This window comes from Pongo pygmaeus, chromosome 11 (genome assembly GCF_028885625.2).
Source record: "Pongo pygmaeus isolate AG05252 chromosome 11, NHGRI_mPonPyg2-v2.0_pri, whole genome shotgun sequence".
In the NCBI taxonomy this organism is placed as follows: domain Eukaryota; kingdom Metazoa; phylum Chordata; class Mammalia; order Primates; family Hominidae; genus Pongo; species Pongo pygmaeus.
The window spans coordinates 77,983,732-78,002,217 of NC_072384.2; the positions used below are offsets into that span (position 1 = coordinate 77,983,732).

General features: G+C 38.1%; 1 protein-coding gene across 24 annotated transcripts in view; it reads left to right on the plus strand.

Annotated features, from left to right (window-relative positions):
• Window positions 1-18,486, plus strand: part of OSBPL6 (oxysterol binding protein like 6) — a 203,493-nt gene that overhangs the window by 119,395 nt on the left and 65,612 nt on the right. For 22 of the 24 annotated variants that reach the window (XM_054478704.2, XM_063647645.1, XM_054478703.2 and 19 more), the window contains one exon: window positions 15,437-15,529. In XM_054478704.2, the coding sequence (XP_054334679.1) occupies window positions 15,437-15,529 (93 nt within the window). Of the gene's footprint in view, window positions 1-13,321; window positions 13,627-15,436; window positions 15,530-18,486 lie in introns of those variants that run through there. The other 2 variants (XM_063647657.1, XM_063647646.1) reach the window with 2 other exon arrangements.

Sequence of the window (18,486 nt, forward strand, 5' to 3'; positions counted from 1 at the left end):
TAACAAGTCCTATTGATCATTTCCTCCTTCATAATATTATAATTTCCTTCTATTCCCACTGTCAGTTCCCTCGCCCAGCACTTATCACCTCTACCCAGGATCCTGCAGAGTGTGCTTGCCTCACTATCTCACTTATGGCCTCACCATTTCAAATGTCCTGAGTAGGGCAGATTCATGCTCAAAATCCATCAGACTCATTGTTACCTACACAATTAAGGCCACAGTTTCTTACTTGGAACCCCATGTCTAGCATGATCTGGTCCAGGCTTGTGTTCCATTTTCCTCCCAACCTCAACAGTCTTGTCTGATCATAATCCTAAACTGCCCTGTCTTTATCTCTACTTGCCTTTCCTGCATGGAATTCCTACCACCCTCCTCTCAACCTGATGCCTCCCTATGCATCAAAGACCGGCTCATATGACACTCCCACTGGCCACGCAAACCCACTTTACCCTCTCCTTTCTCTGAACTTTTATAGACCTTTTTGACAATATTTGACAGTTCTATATTGCTTATCTTTTTATGTACTGATCTCCTCATCTGTATTGTGAGCTCTCTTAAACAGACTATGTACTCTTAAGTCTTCAGAGACCAGCCTTGAACCTCAAATGTTTTAATATATCCTGGAGGATATATTTTAAAGACCTGCAACAACATTAGTTTTGTATTTTTATTACAAATTTTCCATTCCTGATTTATTTGTTCTTCTCTTCTTCCTTCCTCATGGATAAGTAAAACAAAGAACATCTGTGCATAATAGTAATTAGCTGTCCTTCCTGTCACTACATTAGGTAGCATAATTGGTAAAGAAGGGAGAGGAGCTAGGAAATAAAATGACTCAGTGCCCCTGTGATCTCAGCAAGTGTTTCTTCACCAATGATAGCATCAAGACTCCTCTTAGTTATTTAACAAGTTAGAAGACTTTAATAATTGTTCCATTTCCATTTCACTAAATCTGATATGAGCTGTTAGAACATCTAGCAAAATTGGCTCTTTGTGTGTGTGATCAACTATGACTCATTAAGCTGCAATAAACATGTTAATATATGCCCTAAAACATTCCAAGAGGGAGCATAAGGGTTGTTGATGAAACACCTAGGACTTACCAATAAACCAGCATTCCCCAAAGTGTGTGCCGAGGAATATTTGCCCCTTGAGATGTTGTATTAAAAGAGAGTTCTTCTGTCAAATAAGTTAGAGAAGTGCTAAACAAAATATCGTTTGCAATGTGCATTACAAAATTAAGGACACCGATAAGTCCCGAAGTAAGAACTTTTTATTTAACTGAGTAATTCTAGAATGTAGTAGACTGTGGAACTTTTTCCCCTGTAAGATTTGATTGTTACAAATTCAGATTCTTCCTTCTATGAAAAAATTGGAAGGTTTAGGGACATTGATCCCAGATTTCCGATGACAACAGTAGACTGGGCTCAATAATGGCTTCCAGTGTAGTTGGGATATTTACTCTTTGATCAGCTACAGTCTTCACCTGCCCTCAATACTTACTTGTGTTGACTGACTTGCCCTTTAAAGCATTTGGATTTGTAATTCCTGATCCTGGATGTCAGTAGGTCAGTCACAGTAATATTTAACTTACCAAGGGTGATTTCAACTTGGATTTTAAGAAACCACCTTAAGTTTAACATGCCCAAAACTGAACTCTTTTTTTTTTTTTTTTTTTTTTTTTTTTTTTTTGAGACGGAGTCTTGCTCTGTTGCCTAGACTGGAGTGCAGTGGCGTGATCTCGGCTCACTGCAAGCTCTGCCCCCTGGGTTCACGCCATTCTCCCGCCTCAGCCTCCTAAGTACCTGGGACTACAGGTGCCCGCCACCGCGCCCGGCTAATTTTTTGAATTTTTAGTAGAGACAGGGTTTCACCATGTTAGCCAGGATGGTCTCGATCTCCTGACCTCGTGATCCGCCCACCTCGGCCTCCCAAAGTGTGGGGATTACAGGCGTGAGCCACTGCACCCAGCCTCAAAACTGAACTCTTAATTGCCCTCTCAAATATACTCCTGCCCAGCTTACACTGCCTCAGTAAATGACAACTCCATTCTTTCATTTGGTAAGAAATCCAGGAATCCAGGAATCATCCCATTGGTTCTACCTTCATGATATACCTGGAATCTGATGACTGCTTGCCACCTCCTCCCCCTCCATCTTGGTCTGAGCCACCGTCATTTCTCACCTGGACTATCGTCATAGTTTTCCAGTGGGTCTCCCTGCTTCTGTCCTTGCCCAACATGCAGGTCATTCTTTACAGAGCAGTTGGAGTAATTCCTTCACAACCTAAGTCAGATTGAGCCACTCTTCTGCACCAAGCCCTCCAGTGACTTCCCATCTCTGTCCAAATAATATTGAATTGCTGACCACTGTCTACAATGCCATTCATAATCTGGTTCTGCCTGGCCCTCTGAGCGCATACCACGTTCCCTTTATGTGGTTCTCTCCAGTACATTCCTCAGATGTGCTAAGAGCACACCCACCTCAGGGCCTTTGCACTTCTGGTCCCCTCACCCTCACCTGCTTTTCATCTAGCCATCCCCCGGTTTGTCACACACTTGGCTCAGTCTCCAAATATACCCTCTTTGGGCAGCCTTCTCTACCCTTCCCTGCATGTACCCATCTCTCCTTGTCCACTTAGCTGGTTCGATTTTTCTTTAAAGCATTAACTACCACCTGGCATGTTATCTATTTGGTTTTGTATTTGTTTCCTGTTTATGTCTGTATCCCCTTCCTGTATTCCCTAACACTGAAATGTAAGCCCTATGAAAACAGGGTTTTATTTCACTCAATAATGTATTCCTAGCACCTTGTACAGCGCCTCACATTTGGTATGCTCAAGATATACTAGAAGGAATAAATGAATGAATGAGAAGTCAGGATGGAGAGAAGATTGGGAGCTCAGCTCCAGAGGTCTTGATAGCTGCGAAGGAATAATCATGAGGTCAGGAGATGACAACAGGGAGAGAAGATGATATGGTTTGGAGTTCCAAGTCCCACAAGAGTGGATTTTGAGAGTAAATGAAGGACAGCCCAAAGGCAGCAGAGAGGACCTAAGAGAGCACAGTCCCTTCCTCTTGCTCCTGAGAGTGGATGTGTGATGGAATAAGTGGAATCATGTGAAGGACAAAAGCAGACAAAAGCAGAGAGTTGGGCGCATTCTTCTGCACAGGTGTTAAACATATTGGTGGGGGTGGGAGGTATCTCTTTATTTTATTTAATTTATGATTTTTTTTAAATTGAAATGGCGTCTTAGTCTGTCGCCCAGGCTGGAGTGCAGTAGTGCCATCTCAGCTCACTGGAGCCTTCGCCACCTGGGCTCAAGCGATTCTCCTGCCTCAGCCTCCAGAGTAGCTGGGACTACAGGCGAGCACCACCACGCCCAGCTAATTTTTTAATTTTTATTTTATTTTTTTTGAGATGGAGTTTCGCTCTTTTTGCCCAGGCTGGAGTGCAATGGCACAATCTCGGCTCACTGCAACCTCCGCCTCCCGGGTTCAAGCGATTCTCCTGCCTCAGCCTTCCGAGTAGCTGGGATTACAGGTGCACCACCATGCCCTGCTAACTTTGTATTTTTAGTAGAGATGGGGTTTCACCATGTTGGCCAGGCTGGTCTTGAACTCCTGACCTCTGGTGATCGCCTGCCTCGGCCTCCCAAAGTGCTGGGATTGCAGGCATGAACCACCATGCCCAGCCAATTTTGGTTATTTTTGAGACAGAGTCTCGCTTTGTCGCCCAGGCTGGAGTGCAGTGGCACAATATCAGCTCTTTGCAACCTCCGCCTCCCAGGTTCAAGTAATTCTGATACCTCAGCCTCCCGAGTAGCTGGGATTACAGGCGCCTGCCACCACATCTGGCTAATTTTTGTACTTTTAGTAGAGATGGGGTTTCACTACGTTTGCCAGGCTAGTCTCAAACTCCTGACCTCAAGTGATCCACCCACCTCAGCCTCCCAAAGTGCTGAGATTTCAGGCATGAGCCACCGCACCCAGCCTCTCTTTATTTTAAAACGAAGGTTATTGCTTCCTGATCAGTATGTATTTTATGGTCACATTATATAATAAGGTCACTCAGTTTGTGACCCACTGACTGGATTTTGTTTCCATAATTACTTTTATGCTTACATTTCTTTCTTTCTTTCTTTTCTTTTTTTTTTTTTGGAGACAGAGTTTTGCTCTTGTTGCCCAGGCTAGAGTGCAATCGTGTGATCTCAGCTCACTGCAACCTCCGCCACCCAGGTTCAAGCAATTATCCCGCCACAGCCTCCTGAGTAACTGGGATTACAGGCGGCCACCACCATGCTCAGCTAATTTTCGTATTTTTAGTAGAGACAGGTTTCCCCATGTTGGGCAGGCTGGTCTTAAATTCCTGATCTCAGGAGATCCACCTGCCTCAGCCTCCCAAAGTGCTGAGATTACAAGCATGAGCCACCGCGCCTGGCCTATGCTTACATATTTTAGAGAATTTTAACAAAATATATGTTTCTGAGGCATTTTCAGTAGTTCTGGGATTATGCTCAAGGATCTGCATTTTCAAAAGCAAGTCCTGTATTTGGAGCCAATGATTATTTGTATTTGTATTATTTTCAAGTCATAGCAGAAAATCAGACACTATGGCTCTGAGAATGTAGGGTTTGGAATGCATAATTTTCAGGTGATAGCATCTGTTATGGGTGAATTCTTATATATATCTCCACCAGGTTAGACCTTGTAAATCCTTAAGTGAGTCAATTTTTTTTATTCAATGAAAAATCAAAGAAGAAAAAGCCAGCCAGCCCTCATAATGACTCAAAGTTTGCTGAAGCTCAGAGATAATAAAATAAAGAACATTTTAAGGAAAAATATATAAATAATAAAAAATAAATGAGTCATAAGAGGCTAGAAGTTCATCTTCTTACCAGTTTTTACAAAATCTATATTCAGTATCATGGTCCATCTTTTAACAACTATATATTTCAATTACACGAGTATCTAAAATGTTTCCTGTGTATTATCAACAGCAATACATTTCAAAACCAACAGTGGCCTGTTCATTCAAAGCCCATTGGTGACATATTAAGGCCATCCCCAGCAGTGACTCAGTGGGACCATGTGCTGGTGTAACCATGGGCTAGTGGCATGGCCATTCATAGCAGATTTCAGCAGCATCTGTTATACAGGAAACTCAAGTACAGAAGGTGCCTAGAAAACCATCCAGTAAAAATGTCTCTCATCAACATCTATCCTTTATGTGCAAAGTTTTCATAACAAGTTTTCTTATTGAACAAACAGGCTAATAAAAAGATCTCCCAGCATATACATGAACTGAATTTGAATGTGTCTCCTCCGACTGAGCCTCTGTAGCATCTTCAAATCGCTCTGTTGGATGAAATAACTATATCACTACTTTGAAACAGTGTCAAATCTTCTAAATAGGAAATGGATTTCTTTGAGTTGTGAAAAATAGAATGTTATCTCAAACAAAAATGTTCTAATTTCTAGAGAAAAGAAAGTCAAGCATCCCTGATTTGATACCTAACCTCCAATTACAATCACCTCCAGTTTTACCAGTAAGGAGGAATATAACCTGAATTATTAGCTCTGTGTAGAATTCCACTGGACCCAGGGATTTGCAGGATGACCCTGGAACCCAGCTGTCAGTTCAGAGAGAAACACTAACCTGATCTGAAAATCTGCAGTGTCCTCTCTGGAGTGCTAGGTATATTTAAATTATTGAGTTGATTCAAATTTCAGTTTAGCCTTTTTGGGATTCCACCCATCCCATGGAATCGACTTTTTGGGACTTAGGACCAGTGTCAGTGAGAAAATAATATTTGTTTGCAAAAGCTCAGACTGGAATCAATTTTTGTTACTTGGATGCAAACTGGGTATTTTGAAGAGTCTAAATATTAGGCAAAGTTTATGAACAAACCAATAGAATAACACCAGCAATAGCTAATATTTCATGAGCTCTCACTGTGGAAGGCTGGAAGTGTCATCACTTTGTTCAAAGAACAAAGTGTGGCCAAAGTGGTGAAATGTCTTGCCAACAGCTAATGAGCAGTGGAGATAGAATTTGCTCCCTGGAACCCAGTTTCTGGAGCCCTTGTTCTTGCACCTCCACTATTAGATGTTGTAATGCTTGCCAAGCTGGATGTCCAGGCCTCCTGTATACTTTGAAGTGAACCTTGTAGGCAGCATTTGTCAATCATTTTTGAGTTAGGTATTGCCTCCTCGTTTTTTCCCTTGAGCAATAATAGTAATTTTTCACATCCTTGATGGCTTGGGAAACTGTGAATCAAATGGTACATAGACTAAAATGTTAATAGTTATTACGAACTGTTGCCATCATATGTGAGTTCTATGCTATCTGTGCTTTTCTCAATTTTTTGCATTTTTACTACACGCATTGCTTTTGGAATGAGAAGTTTTGATCATCTTTTTGCAATGAGAAGTTCTATTGACAACTGCTGTTAACCTTTCCATTAGATGCAACGAGCAGCTCCACAGCTTTCTTGGCATCGCCACCTTTTGGAGATCTCTGTCACTGCTGCATGGTGTTTACTGTACATGTTCAGTCCATGTCAAATGTGCTGATATTGAGAGCACTAGAAAGAGATTTGTTACCTGCAATGTGTTTTCCTAAAGGTCATATTTTATGAGTTTGTGTGTGTGTAGCTTTAAAACAGTATTTGGAATGTAGTAAATATGACAAAAGTGTCAGCAAATATTAAATATCATTATCTATTATATAATGGCACACAGATATTCATTACCCACAGATGAGTCATAACCCAGTGCTACTTGGTTAGGAGTCTGTTCACTGTTTTCCCTGGTGTGCCTGCCAAAGCCTTTCAGTTCTCTAGGCCTGCCTTTATCAGTTTTTTACTTTAGAGGTTATCTCTTGTTACCTTGAGATGACTGGTTTTGGGTGACATTTTTATAGCAGCAAATTTGTCTGTCAGATCCAAGATTAGCACTGCCTGTTAGGTTCTCAGGCATCACACCAAGTAGACAGGGCCACGGTATCATGAGTTAATGAAGCCCAGAGGGTCTCATTCAGTAGGCCCTTGAAAAGGCCTGAGAATCTGTTGTTTACAGAAGCCACCCAGGAGACTGTTACTCACTCAGTTTTGGAAATGATCACTTTACAGAGAACATTTTTAGGTGTTTCATTAGAACTATAAAAACGTCATCCCAAAGGACCATAGGTCTATAAAACTGCTTTATTTGATTTTCAACTTGGACAAACAGAAAATCTTATCTCCCTTTGTCTGGTATCCATTGTAACTCTCCTACACTGGAAGTGAAATATTCTAATGAAAGTAAAGGAAAGTTCTGCACATACTGTATGTTTTATATTTCAAGTGCCAGACTTCCTGACCTCAACTCCCAATTAAGAGCTGATTTCTCAAAAATTTTAATAGCCAGCACTGGTGAGATTTCAAGGAAATAGATACTCTCCTGCACTACTGCTAAGCATGTTAATTGATTTAGCTTTTTTGGAGTGAAATTTAGTGACATGTATCTAAAGTCTTTTTAAAAAGTCATACCATGGGACCCAGTAACTCAACTTCTAAAAACATGTATTCTAAGGAAACAATCAAAGATACATGTTAAAGATTTCAATTAAAAAAATGTTTATCAAAGCATTTTTATAGTGGTAAAAAAATTAGAAACAGTCTAATGTTCAACAGGAGGTATTTAAATAACCTCTCTCATAGCCACACAGTGAAATATTGCACAGCTGCTAAAAATGCTTTTGAATATTTAATGCTGTGGGAACCTTTTACTTTTAAAACCTCCGTAGCCACAGGTTCCAGATCCGTGGATTGAACTAGCTGTTGTTGAGCCATATAAAGAGTTACATACATAACATGGTTTATGTAACCTCTGTGGATTGAAAATATCCCCCCTGCTACAACACAACAATCAAAATAATGCAAATAAAAAACAATACAGTATAACAACTATTTATATCGCATTTACATAGTATTAGGTATCACAAGTAATATGGAGATGATTTAAAGTATATGGAAAGATGTGCATAGGTTATATGCAAATACTATGGCATTATGTATAAGGGATTTGAGGATCTGTGGATTTTGGTATCTGCAGAAGGTCCTAGAGTCAGTCCCCCAAGGATACCAAGGGAGGACTGTATTGCTAATTGAAACCAAAAAACAAACAAAAAGGCTATTAAATTGAAAAAATAGTACAATTTTTATTTTGTTTTTAAGAATTGAGTGTGTATATGCATTTTAAAAAGCTGAAAGAAAATATATCAAAATATTGAAAAAGTTTATTGCTGGTTATGGGTGGTTTTAATTTCTATTTTTCTGTTTTCCCCCCAAAATGTCTGCAAGGAATGTGTTTTTCTAAAGGTCATATTATATGAATTTGTGTGTGTATATCTTTAAAACAGTATTTGGAATGTAGTAAATATGATAAAATTGTCAGCAAATATTAAATATCATTATGTATTATATTAAAATATAATGAAATTGCAGACCCTACCTCGATAAGAATAAAATTAGAAGTTAAATGAGTATGAAGGATATCATGCCACATAGGAAGCTTGGCACAAGTTTTTCAAACCACTTTGAGGTGCTGAGGCATGAGATGGGTTACCTTTTGTCTTCTTTCCTACTTACATTTGGTCTCACAGTAATTTAACTTAATTATGTCTCAGCAGGAACTTAGACACTATATATATACGTATATATATACGTATATATGTATAATATATATTATATATAATAGTTATTCTTTCATTCAGCAAACATTTATGAGAACATATTGTATATGATGAATATTTGCTGAATGAAAGAACATATATTCTCATAAATATAAGATCTGATATCAATACATGTTCTCATAAATGCTGAATGAAAGAATGAATATGATATATATATGAATGATATGCTCTCAGTTTATAAGGGTGATCAAAACAGTCCAACTTTCTGCCTCAAATGAACCTACATAAATATTAAAATGATATATATGGACTTTTTTTTTTGCTTGTATTGTTAGCAAAATCATGTAAGTGATTATCATACTGAAAAATCCTTACCCTGGGTAATTTTAAAAGCCTTTTAGAAAATTACAGATTAACTTTAGTATTATTTTCAGGTCACAGTTTTCCTGCCTTTAAACTGACTCTACATGTTCCAGAGCATTAGCTCTTTATATGCCCTGGTATTTGTCTATGTGATTTGCCATTTGTTTATAATTGCCGTAATGAAGCATGATCCGTATGTGCTTATACTCTGGTTGCTGTGGTTTCCTCTGATTTAGTTATGCTGTTGAGTGTTATGAGTACAGAATAAGGAGGAAGTTCACCAGTAAGCTCTGGTTCTATTTCTACTTAAAGGCAACTGTGGGAATTAAAAAGCTGTTTATTCCCATACCTTTTATCTCTTTCATAGTCAATATTGCTGAACTACTCTTTGCTATCAATGGACCACTTGATGGGTCCACATGGTATTTCTTACAGTACAGGATGTATTAAAACAGACCAGTTCAATGGTGAGGCTATAGTGGTTGATTCATAATTCTGTGCAGGAAGGGATGGGACTGTGCTGACTTTGCTTTTCTCCCTTCAGAATTTCCCAGGTGTGCTATGTAGATTTTTTTCAGCCACTGTTTCTAAAATTTTCTACTTTCATTCATTTTAAGGGTGCTTATATAGAGACCTACTGTTAATGCACTTCTGCATCTTTCAGTGAAGGCCAGATAATGGAGAAAGTAGTATAATTGCTACTTCTTCAGCCATGGCCTTTTGGCTTTGGTGATTTTAATATTTTATGCTAGTGCAAAGAAAAAACTTTTTTGAAGGAAAATCCACATGCATCTTCTGCTGCAGACCTTCAGAAGGATGAAATCTATGCTCCCATCACTGCTGTTGCCTTCCCATTAGAGAATATCTAGGCCGTCTGTCTCAACTCACGTTGACAGCTCTCTCACCAAATTTTGATGTCCTGATCACGAGGTGATGCTGACCATGGTTACTGGGTTTGCTGGGTAACATGATGGTCATGGAAGGCATGGCTTCCTCACTTCCAAAAGGGCTCCCAGGTGTCAGACACCAGCAAAGTGTTTGAAAGTCATCTTTCTGTGGCAATGGGAATGCATAAGTTTCCTAGACATTTATTCCTGTAATGTTTATAACTGAGATGATAGCTGCTATTTATTGGGTGCCTACTGTGTGCCAGCCTTTGGGCAGCACTGTGCATACACTGGATGCCTACCCTGTGACTTGCAGTGTCTTGTAAGGTAGATATTATTATCCTCATTTTACAGATAGAGGACACTGAGGTTGAAAGAGGTTAATGATTTGTCTACGTCTCATAGTAAATAGCAGATGAGGGTTGGTATGCTGGTCTGTAGAGCTGCAAAACTTATGTTCTTTTGTCTGCACCATACACCGTACCCCCAAAGTAAAAGCTAGCTGACTTGCTCTCAGTTCTTAAAAATTAGAAATTGTCTGGTTTGAGTGTGTTTTTGAAAATAAAATAAAATTAGAAATTGGAAATTAACTTGAGTGTGCTGTAAGGGTAACAAAGAAATTATCCCTAAGATTGTACCATATTTAAGAGTGCTATAATTTTTTCTTTTTTATTTCACTCATTTCTACTTCTCTATATCCACAGAAGGTTGTGGTAGAGAAAGCTTTGTGATATGTTCATTTATCAATTTGAAATTTCTGTTATTTTTGTCATTTGACATTAGCTTTCATGTTAATTCAGAAGGCCATATATACAAGCTTGACTCAAGAGTAAAATCTTGTCACCTTCCAACTCCAACCCTTAGTGACTGTGTGCCCCTCTTAATCTCTATATCCCTTTATCTGGTCAGTCAGGCAGATCATTTAATAGTCATTATTCAAAGGCTTGTGAAGATGGAATGCAATAATTCATGTAAAGCATAGAGATAGGAATGTAAAAACCAGTAAATATTAACTGCCATTGTCATCATCATTATCAACACTATCCTACAAAAGTTACTAGTACCACTGAAATAGTGTTGCTACGTTCAAAGTAGCAGCTATAACTAGAAGAGAGACATGCCAAATAGCTGAAAGCTTGAAGAACGTACTTTAGAAATTTCTAAATTATTTTGAATATTTTTCTTTGAAAATATTTTGGGTAATCTGTGAATATAAAAATAGCTTAGCTAAGATAGTTAGGTGAACAATTTCAATGGAGTTAACATTCAGAGAGCAGTGGACCAATTCTCTTTACTACTGTCCTAAATTTGTAGAAAAAGTGAGTCTGTACAGAAATTTGTAGCCGCAGCCTAAAACATTACCAGCAATGTCTTTATATCTTTTTAATGAAATTTAAGTAAGTAAATGACAAGACCCCTATTCAACAGATCTCCTGGACTCTCATTTTGAGAATCACGTTTCTCTCCGCGTGAGTTGCACTAAACCATTCAGCTATTATTGTCTCATTGTCTGTCTGTTTACCTATGTCTTTGATACCAAGTAACCTAGACTACAGTCATGTTGGCACATTTCCACTTGCTGCTCAGGAGGTATTGAGATCAATGAACACTAACCTGAGGAGCATATTTTTACCAAATTAAAGAGCTACAGTGAAATATGTGTTCCAGGTTCCTGGTTTTAAGCTAAATATGCATCAGTTATCTCTGATCAGGGGAAACAGAGGGCGGGTAAGTACTTCCACCTTCTCTATGTGTTCTAAGTTCCTTAAAAAACTGACCTGGAAATTAAATTATAATTTTAGCATTTGAGAGGAAACTTGATTTTAAAAGAATAACTAACTGGTTTACATAACCCTTTAATGTTTACATACACTTGCTTACATAATGTGTATAACACCTTGAAAGTAGTGGCATGTGTTTCCACTTCACTCTGAAAGCATATGAAAACAGCTATCTTGTGAAGAAAAGTACAAAAATTATACCACAAATTATGATCTTAAAGGAAGTCTTATGAAAAGAACTAATTTTTGCAACTGAAGATGCCGTGAAATTCAGTTTGATGTGTTCCCTAATGACTAGTCATAGCTTTAAATCGAATAAGTAAGAGTTCTGTGATTAATCCACTAGATTTTTCTGTTTTAAAAGTTAGGCTTTTTAACTGTTTTCGAAAGTTCTGTCCTATTGAAGCATGATTTTTATAATTCCAAGATAGGCTGGGCGCAGTGGCTCACGCCTGTAATCTCAGCACTTTGGGAGGCTGAGGAGGGTGGATCACGAAGTCAAGAGATCAAGACCATTCTGACCAATATTGAGAAACCCCGTCTCTACTAAAAATACAACCAGGCATGGTGGCGCGCACCTGTAATCCCAACTACTCAGGAGGCTGAGGCAGGAGAATTGCTTGAACCCGGGAGGCAGAGGTTGTAGTGAGCTGAGATTGTGTCACTGCACTCCAGCCTGGCGATGGAGCAAGACTCTGTCTCAAAAATAATAATAATAATTCCAAGATAAAGCTGGAAGGTAATAAATTGCTGAAGGACTGTTCTCTGCAAATTAGCACTAAAAGATTCCACACATTTTTGACTGGCTTCAGTGTGCAGATTGTTGTGCTAGGATGGGGTGGATTACGGGTAGAGAAAATGGAATTCCAGGATGAAGATGAGCTTGTCCCCACCTTCAAGGAGCACTCAATCTAGCTAGAGGCCAGGAGTGGGTATGGTCAGTTTAAACTGTCTTTTTTATAGCTGCTGGTGTAAAAAAATACAACATTCAATTACTTAGATATTTCATTTAAAATAACAAATTGCTTGGTATGTAATTACATAACTTTAGGGTTATGCTTTTTTTAAAACCATGAGTTTGGAGAAAATTCAAGGTAGTGGATTAATTTTTTATTATTGAATAGACAATGATAGGTTCTAGACTCGTGAGTTTCTACAAGAGCTGTTGGCTTCTTCATTGTCATCCTGGAGGTTACATGGAATAGCTTGTTTTTTGAAGCTAGTTACAATTACAATAATGGGTAGCCGCTGGTAGTTTTCTAAATTGTCCTTTAACTTTTTCAGTAACAAATACATACATTAGTGATAATAAAAATATTCATTTACTTGTTATGTCTCACTAAATGTTTTTTATGATTCTCTGGGCTTTGACAAATCAACAGAATTTAGGGTTTAGATATATTGTGCTATATTTGAAGTGATTGAACTTCTTATTTTTCTTCCATAATATAAACTGTTTTGTAACATCAAATGGAGAAGAGACTAATGTTGTGTTCTTTGTGCTAGGTACTGTGGTAGGTATTTTACAGTTGTGGGTCCTGGTTTGTGTGGTTGCTAACCCTTCTGACCCACATAATTCTGGCGACATCTTAAGTATCCCCTCGTATCTACATAAGAAAAATTTATTTCTATCACACTTCAAATATACCACATTGATTTCTATATCTATGGCTTCACTTGGAAGTTAGGGGATTTAATTTCCTTTCCCTAGCTTAGTTACTTTATTTCCTGCCTACATAGTTGCTAAGGTCAAGTTTCTTTCCAGGTTTTGTTTTTCTTACTATTTTTTTTTGGAGGCGGGGGAAACAGTTGGTGATGTATCTGTGTGTTTTATTGCCCAGCAACCTGAAAGGATGGGGATCGGGGAGAGTCCTTAAAGAGAAGCTCAGATCAGAGATACCTGACTGGAAGATTAAAGTAAGCAAAAGCAGTAGCCACATGAGACAAGGTTAATACGTGGGCTTACAAAAAAGTCCTAACCATTATTTGGTCTTTTGTATGATAAGAACTCTTTCTAGAATATAAGCATCATAAGAGTAGTTCTCTTGTCTGTTTTGTTCTCTGTGGCCCTGTCATCTGTGCCTGGCACAGTGTGGGTGCCTAATAATGATGTGTTGATTAATTGAACTATGAATGAATAAATAACATATTTCACCGGCAGTTTCTTATCTTGTACTTTATTATATTTATTTGAATGAAGTTTTTTGTTAATATTCTATTAAATAGCGAGGGAGAAACTTGCTACTAAAGTGTGTAATTTCTAACTGGTAATTTTAAAAATTACATTGGAAACTTTTTTTCCTATAGAAAATTATCTCAAAGTATAAGGTAATTTATTTGTTGGTGGGGGAAGCATTTTATATCTCTGTAATACAGTGACACTTGTATCTTTGATCTTTACAGTGACACTCCTATCTTTGATCTTTATTACCCATGGTTCTTTTTTAGAAAAATCACCTCATGCATTAAAAAAAAAAAAAAAAAAACCTTTTAAAAAATCTTTGTAGTCTTTACAGTAGGGAAGTTTTGCTCATATGTATTTGAAGAGTGCATGAAACAAGGTTTGTTTCCTTCTTTTATGCTTTCATAATGTGCCAAGATAGTGAAGGATTCTTAATGAGTAGATTTATGTAATTTAGGTTAAGGCATGTACTTTTTTTTTCCCCAAGAGCTTTAATATAATTGCAAAATTCCTCTTTAGAAAGATCATATCTAATTTATGTTTTCTTTCTTCCAACCCCACTTCATTCTTGAATCTGATGGGTAAAAGAAATTATTATTTTGATTCTCTTTTTGAATACTTCTAAGTTTGAACATCTTTTCAAATGTTTTACATGTGTTAACTGTTCGTGTACTTAACCCATTTTTCTGTTGAAATTTTATCTTGCTAATATATAAATGCTCTTTGTAAAAGACACCTACCATTTATGGTATTTGGTGAATTGTTTTCTTCTCTGTGCGTTTTTGTAAGAAACTTTAGAGACTGAAGGGTGTGAAGGCTCTGGATTTTTATTTATTTATTTATTTTTGCGATAGAGTTTCCTTCTTGTTGCCCAGGCTGGAGAGCATGGTGCAATCTTGGCTCACTGCAACCTCCACCTCTCAGGTTCAAGCGATTCTCCTGCTTCAGCCTCCCAGGTAGCTGGGATTGCAGGCTTCCACCAGCACGCTGGGCTAATTTTTGTATTTTTAATAGAGACAGGGTTTCACTATGTTGGCCAGGCTGGTCTCGAACTCCTGACCTCAGGTGATCCGTCTGTCCCAGCCTCCCAAAGTGCTGGGATTACAGGCGTGAGCCACCATGCCTGGCCGCCACTGGATTTTTTAAGGTAGACCTTTCTTTTTGTCTGTTGCTATTCCCAGTTGGAGAGATGAGCAAATATTTCTATGTAAGGCTCATTAGTCTAAGTAGTAGGTGTGTCTTTGTCATAAAGTTGTAAGTTTTCTTGTGTGTGTATCATAAAATCTTCCGAGAGATATTCCTCTGACTCTCCAAGACTGAAACCAGCACTGTAGCAGCAGTTCAGCAGCAAATCTAGAAGAGGAGGGGAAAATCCTGTGCCGACATATTTTTCTGACTGTTGCTGCTATCTTTGGTCTTTTCGGGAACTTGCCGTTTTTAACATAGCTCACTGTTTTGACTGTGTTGTGTATGATTTCATCCCCGTGCACACTCACATGAGAAGTGAGTTGTCTAACCCTGGGCTATGTTTCCATTTATTTTCAGAGTATTCACATACTGGAGAGGACTGCTTCCTCTAGCACCGAGCCCTCTGTAAGTCGGCAATTGCTAGAACCAGAGCCAGTCCCCCTCTCTAAGGTCAGTGATGAAATGCGGTGCTTTCTCTGCTGGCGTGATGCCTGCTCTGGGGCCAATTGAACTGTGAATAACGTTTACATCTGACTCCCCTAAAATAGCTGTGATGCCAGTTGTAGGCAACTCTTTGCACTTTTTCTGCTTCCAATGAGTAGAGTTTCTCTGCCCTTTATAAGAGAGAACAGAGAATGTATAATTTGCTGGGATTTGTAGGGTTACATACAAAGGTCCCAAATTCTGTTTAAGGGAAGAAGGAAAAAGAAGCTATTGCCTTCCCTGTTGGAGATGAACAAATATTTCTATGCCCAGCTAATGGAAAAGAAAAAAAAACTGTGTCCAGCAATAAAAATAATAACATTATTTTTATTATACCATTATTGCCCATGTACTGCATCACCAGACACTATGAGAAGTATTTAAATGTATTATCCCATTTAATATAGTTCTCATAAACAGCTCCACACAGTGTAGGTATTTATCACATTTTGCAAATATGGAAACTGAGAGTTAATAACTTGCCCATAGTAAAAACATAAATAAATAAGTAAATAAGCTATCAAGGATTATAGCAGATCAAGAATTCAAACTTAGACTTGTCCAACTCCACAACCAATGCTTGTCAGCTCTTCCCAAGCTGCAAGGTAAAATAGAACCCATGCAGAGGTGCTGTTGTATATTCTGGCTTCTAGGCTCCTTCTCACATCTGGCCTTCCTAGCAATGAGCTCGTGAGAGAACACTGCAGATTATTTATAAGACCTTTTCTGTGTCGTGGGAGCCAGTGTTCCCTCCCCTTCAGCCTGCTCTTCCTCAGACTGAGGAAAATTAAATTCACATATGTCTAAAATGTAAAAATGATAGGGAAAAGTTGGAAAGGTACCATCCTACTCCTGCCCATCCCTCCCTGAGATTTTCAATGGGCTTTCTCCTTTATTGAGAAATTCTGAAAATAGAATGCATACAGACTTTGAATTCCAGTATAAAAATAGCACTTTATACCCAAAGACGGTTAACTTCTAAATATGTAAAACTGATCATTACACCTTGCTTTTCTATATTAAACATAATCCTGTTAGAAAAGAACACTTTACTACCCAACTGTTATGGAATATATACACTTGAACCTCTTTAAACTGTAAAGATATGACAAGCTATAAAGTTTGTTCTATCAGACAAGAATAGACTGCTAAACCATGGAAAGCAGGGAGTTATTAAACTATAAAACATAAGTGGTCTGACTTCCATTTGAATAGCGAGTAGAGACTGTATACCTGGTAAATATAATATAACTAGTAATCTCTTTGAAATAGCAATTCTCTCTTATAGTTAGCTAAAGGAAATAGAGAACAAATAAATAAAAGAGCAATGGAAAAAGGTAGCTAAAATTTATTGAGCACCTACTTTATGCCAGGCACTGGATTAGAGCATGTATTATCTCACTTAATCAGCCCCCAACTCATTGAAGTACATACCAATATTGTTCTCACTTTACTGATAATTATGGCATAATTTTCCAGGCATGAAGGCCCCAGCTTGGTCAAACAGCAATTCTTCCTAGAAGGAGGTGGCTGTTAGCCCAGCTCACAGCAGCTGGGGCTTGGGTCCACTGGCTTGATATAAAGGGATCTGGGTAGGGTACAAACAGCATCTACTTCCCATTACTTCTCCATGTTGGTGCCCACTTAGATCTTGCTGTAGGACTAATAAACCCTGGTTGTGTTTCTGTGTCAGTAGACACCACATCTCTTGGGGCCTCATGAAATCAGAGGGCCATATCTAACCCAGATACCATCGCATCTCACCATCTCTCAGCCCCTTTGAGAGATGGGCTTCATGGGCACTGATTAGTGGTGGAAGAATTTTTTTTTTTTTAAGTACACATTGTCCTGATCAGGATTTGTTCCAATCCTAAGCTTGATGCATTCACCTGCTGAAGCATTTTTATGTACCCACACACATGCACACTCACCCGCATACATCTGCAAACATGTGCACGTAGAGTTTACCCTTCAGAAAGGAAATGTCTCTTTTTTTTCCAAATGAAAAAGTTTGGGCGGTTATGACATTACTGTCTGTTCTTATTTATTGTTATTAGATTAAAAGTATTTTTAAAACTTATAATACCAAAAATATGTATATATCTTGCTTAAGTACTGACATGATCACATTAGGGCTTTTAGCTCTGTTATAAGTAAACCCAGGAAAATTGGAGACTTTTAAGCAGAAAAAATATCAACTGAAATTACAAAAACAAATTATTCAATTTTCAGAAATTAATTTTAGTTATCTTAAGATAGTCCTAGTCTACTAAGTATAGAGGGAGAAATTTTAACATAATGGAAAATAGAACATAGAAGGTTCTATTTTATACTGAGATGAGTTGTTTCATTTCTTACACACTTTATTTGTAACATTATCCACAGCATTTATAATTGAAACAGGGGGAACATTGTCTGCTCTGGTTTTATCTTTTGCCTCTGTTAGTTTGACAGCCTATTTAATTGTGAGAACTATAGTAGGATTCTTTTCCATTTCTTTTACTGGACTTAGTACTATTGCATCAGACTGAATAAAATTATTTGCTCAAAGCTGTCACATCTATGTTTAAGAAATACATTTTAACTTTTTGCCTTTCTATCTTATCTCTTTTCCCCCCCCCTTCTGGAGTTAAACTCCCAAAGAAGAAAAAAAACACTGTGATAGAAATTAGTAGCCATACATAAGAATGATACATTGGACTTTGGGGACTCTCGGGAAAGGGTGGGGGGTGGCGAGGGATAAAAGACTGCACAGTGGATACATTGTACACTGCTTGGGTGATGGGTGCACCAAAATCTCAGAAATCACCACTAAAGAACTTATTCATGTAACCAAACACCACCTGTTCCACAAAAACCTATTGAAATGAAAAAAGAAAAAATAAAAAATTGGAAAAAATAAATTAGTAGTTAGTAGCCATTAC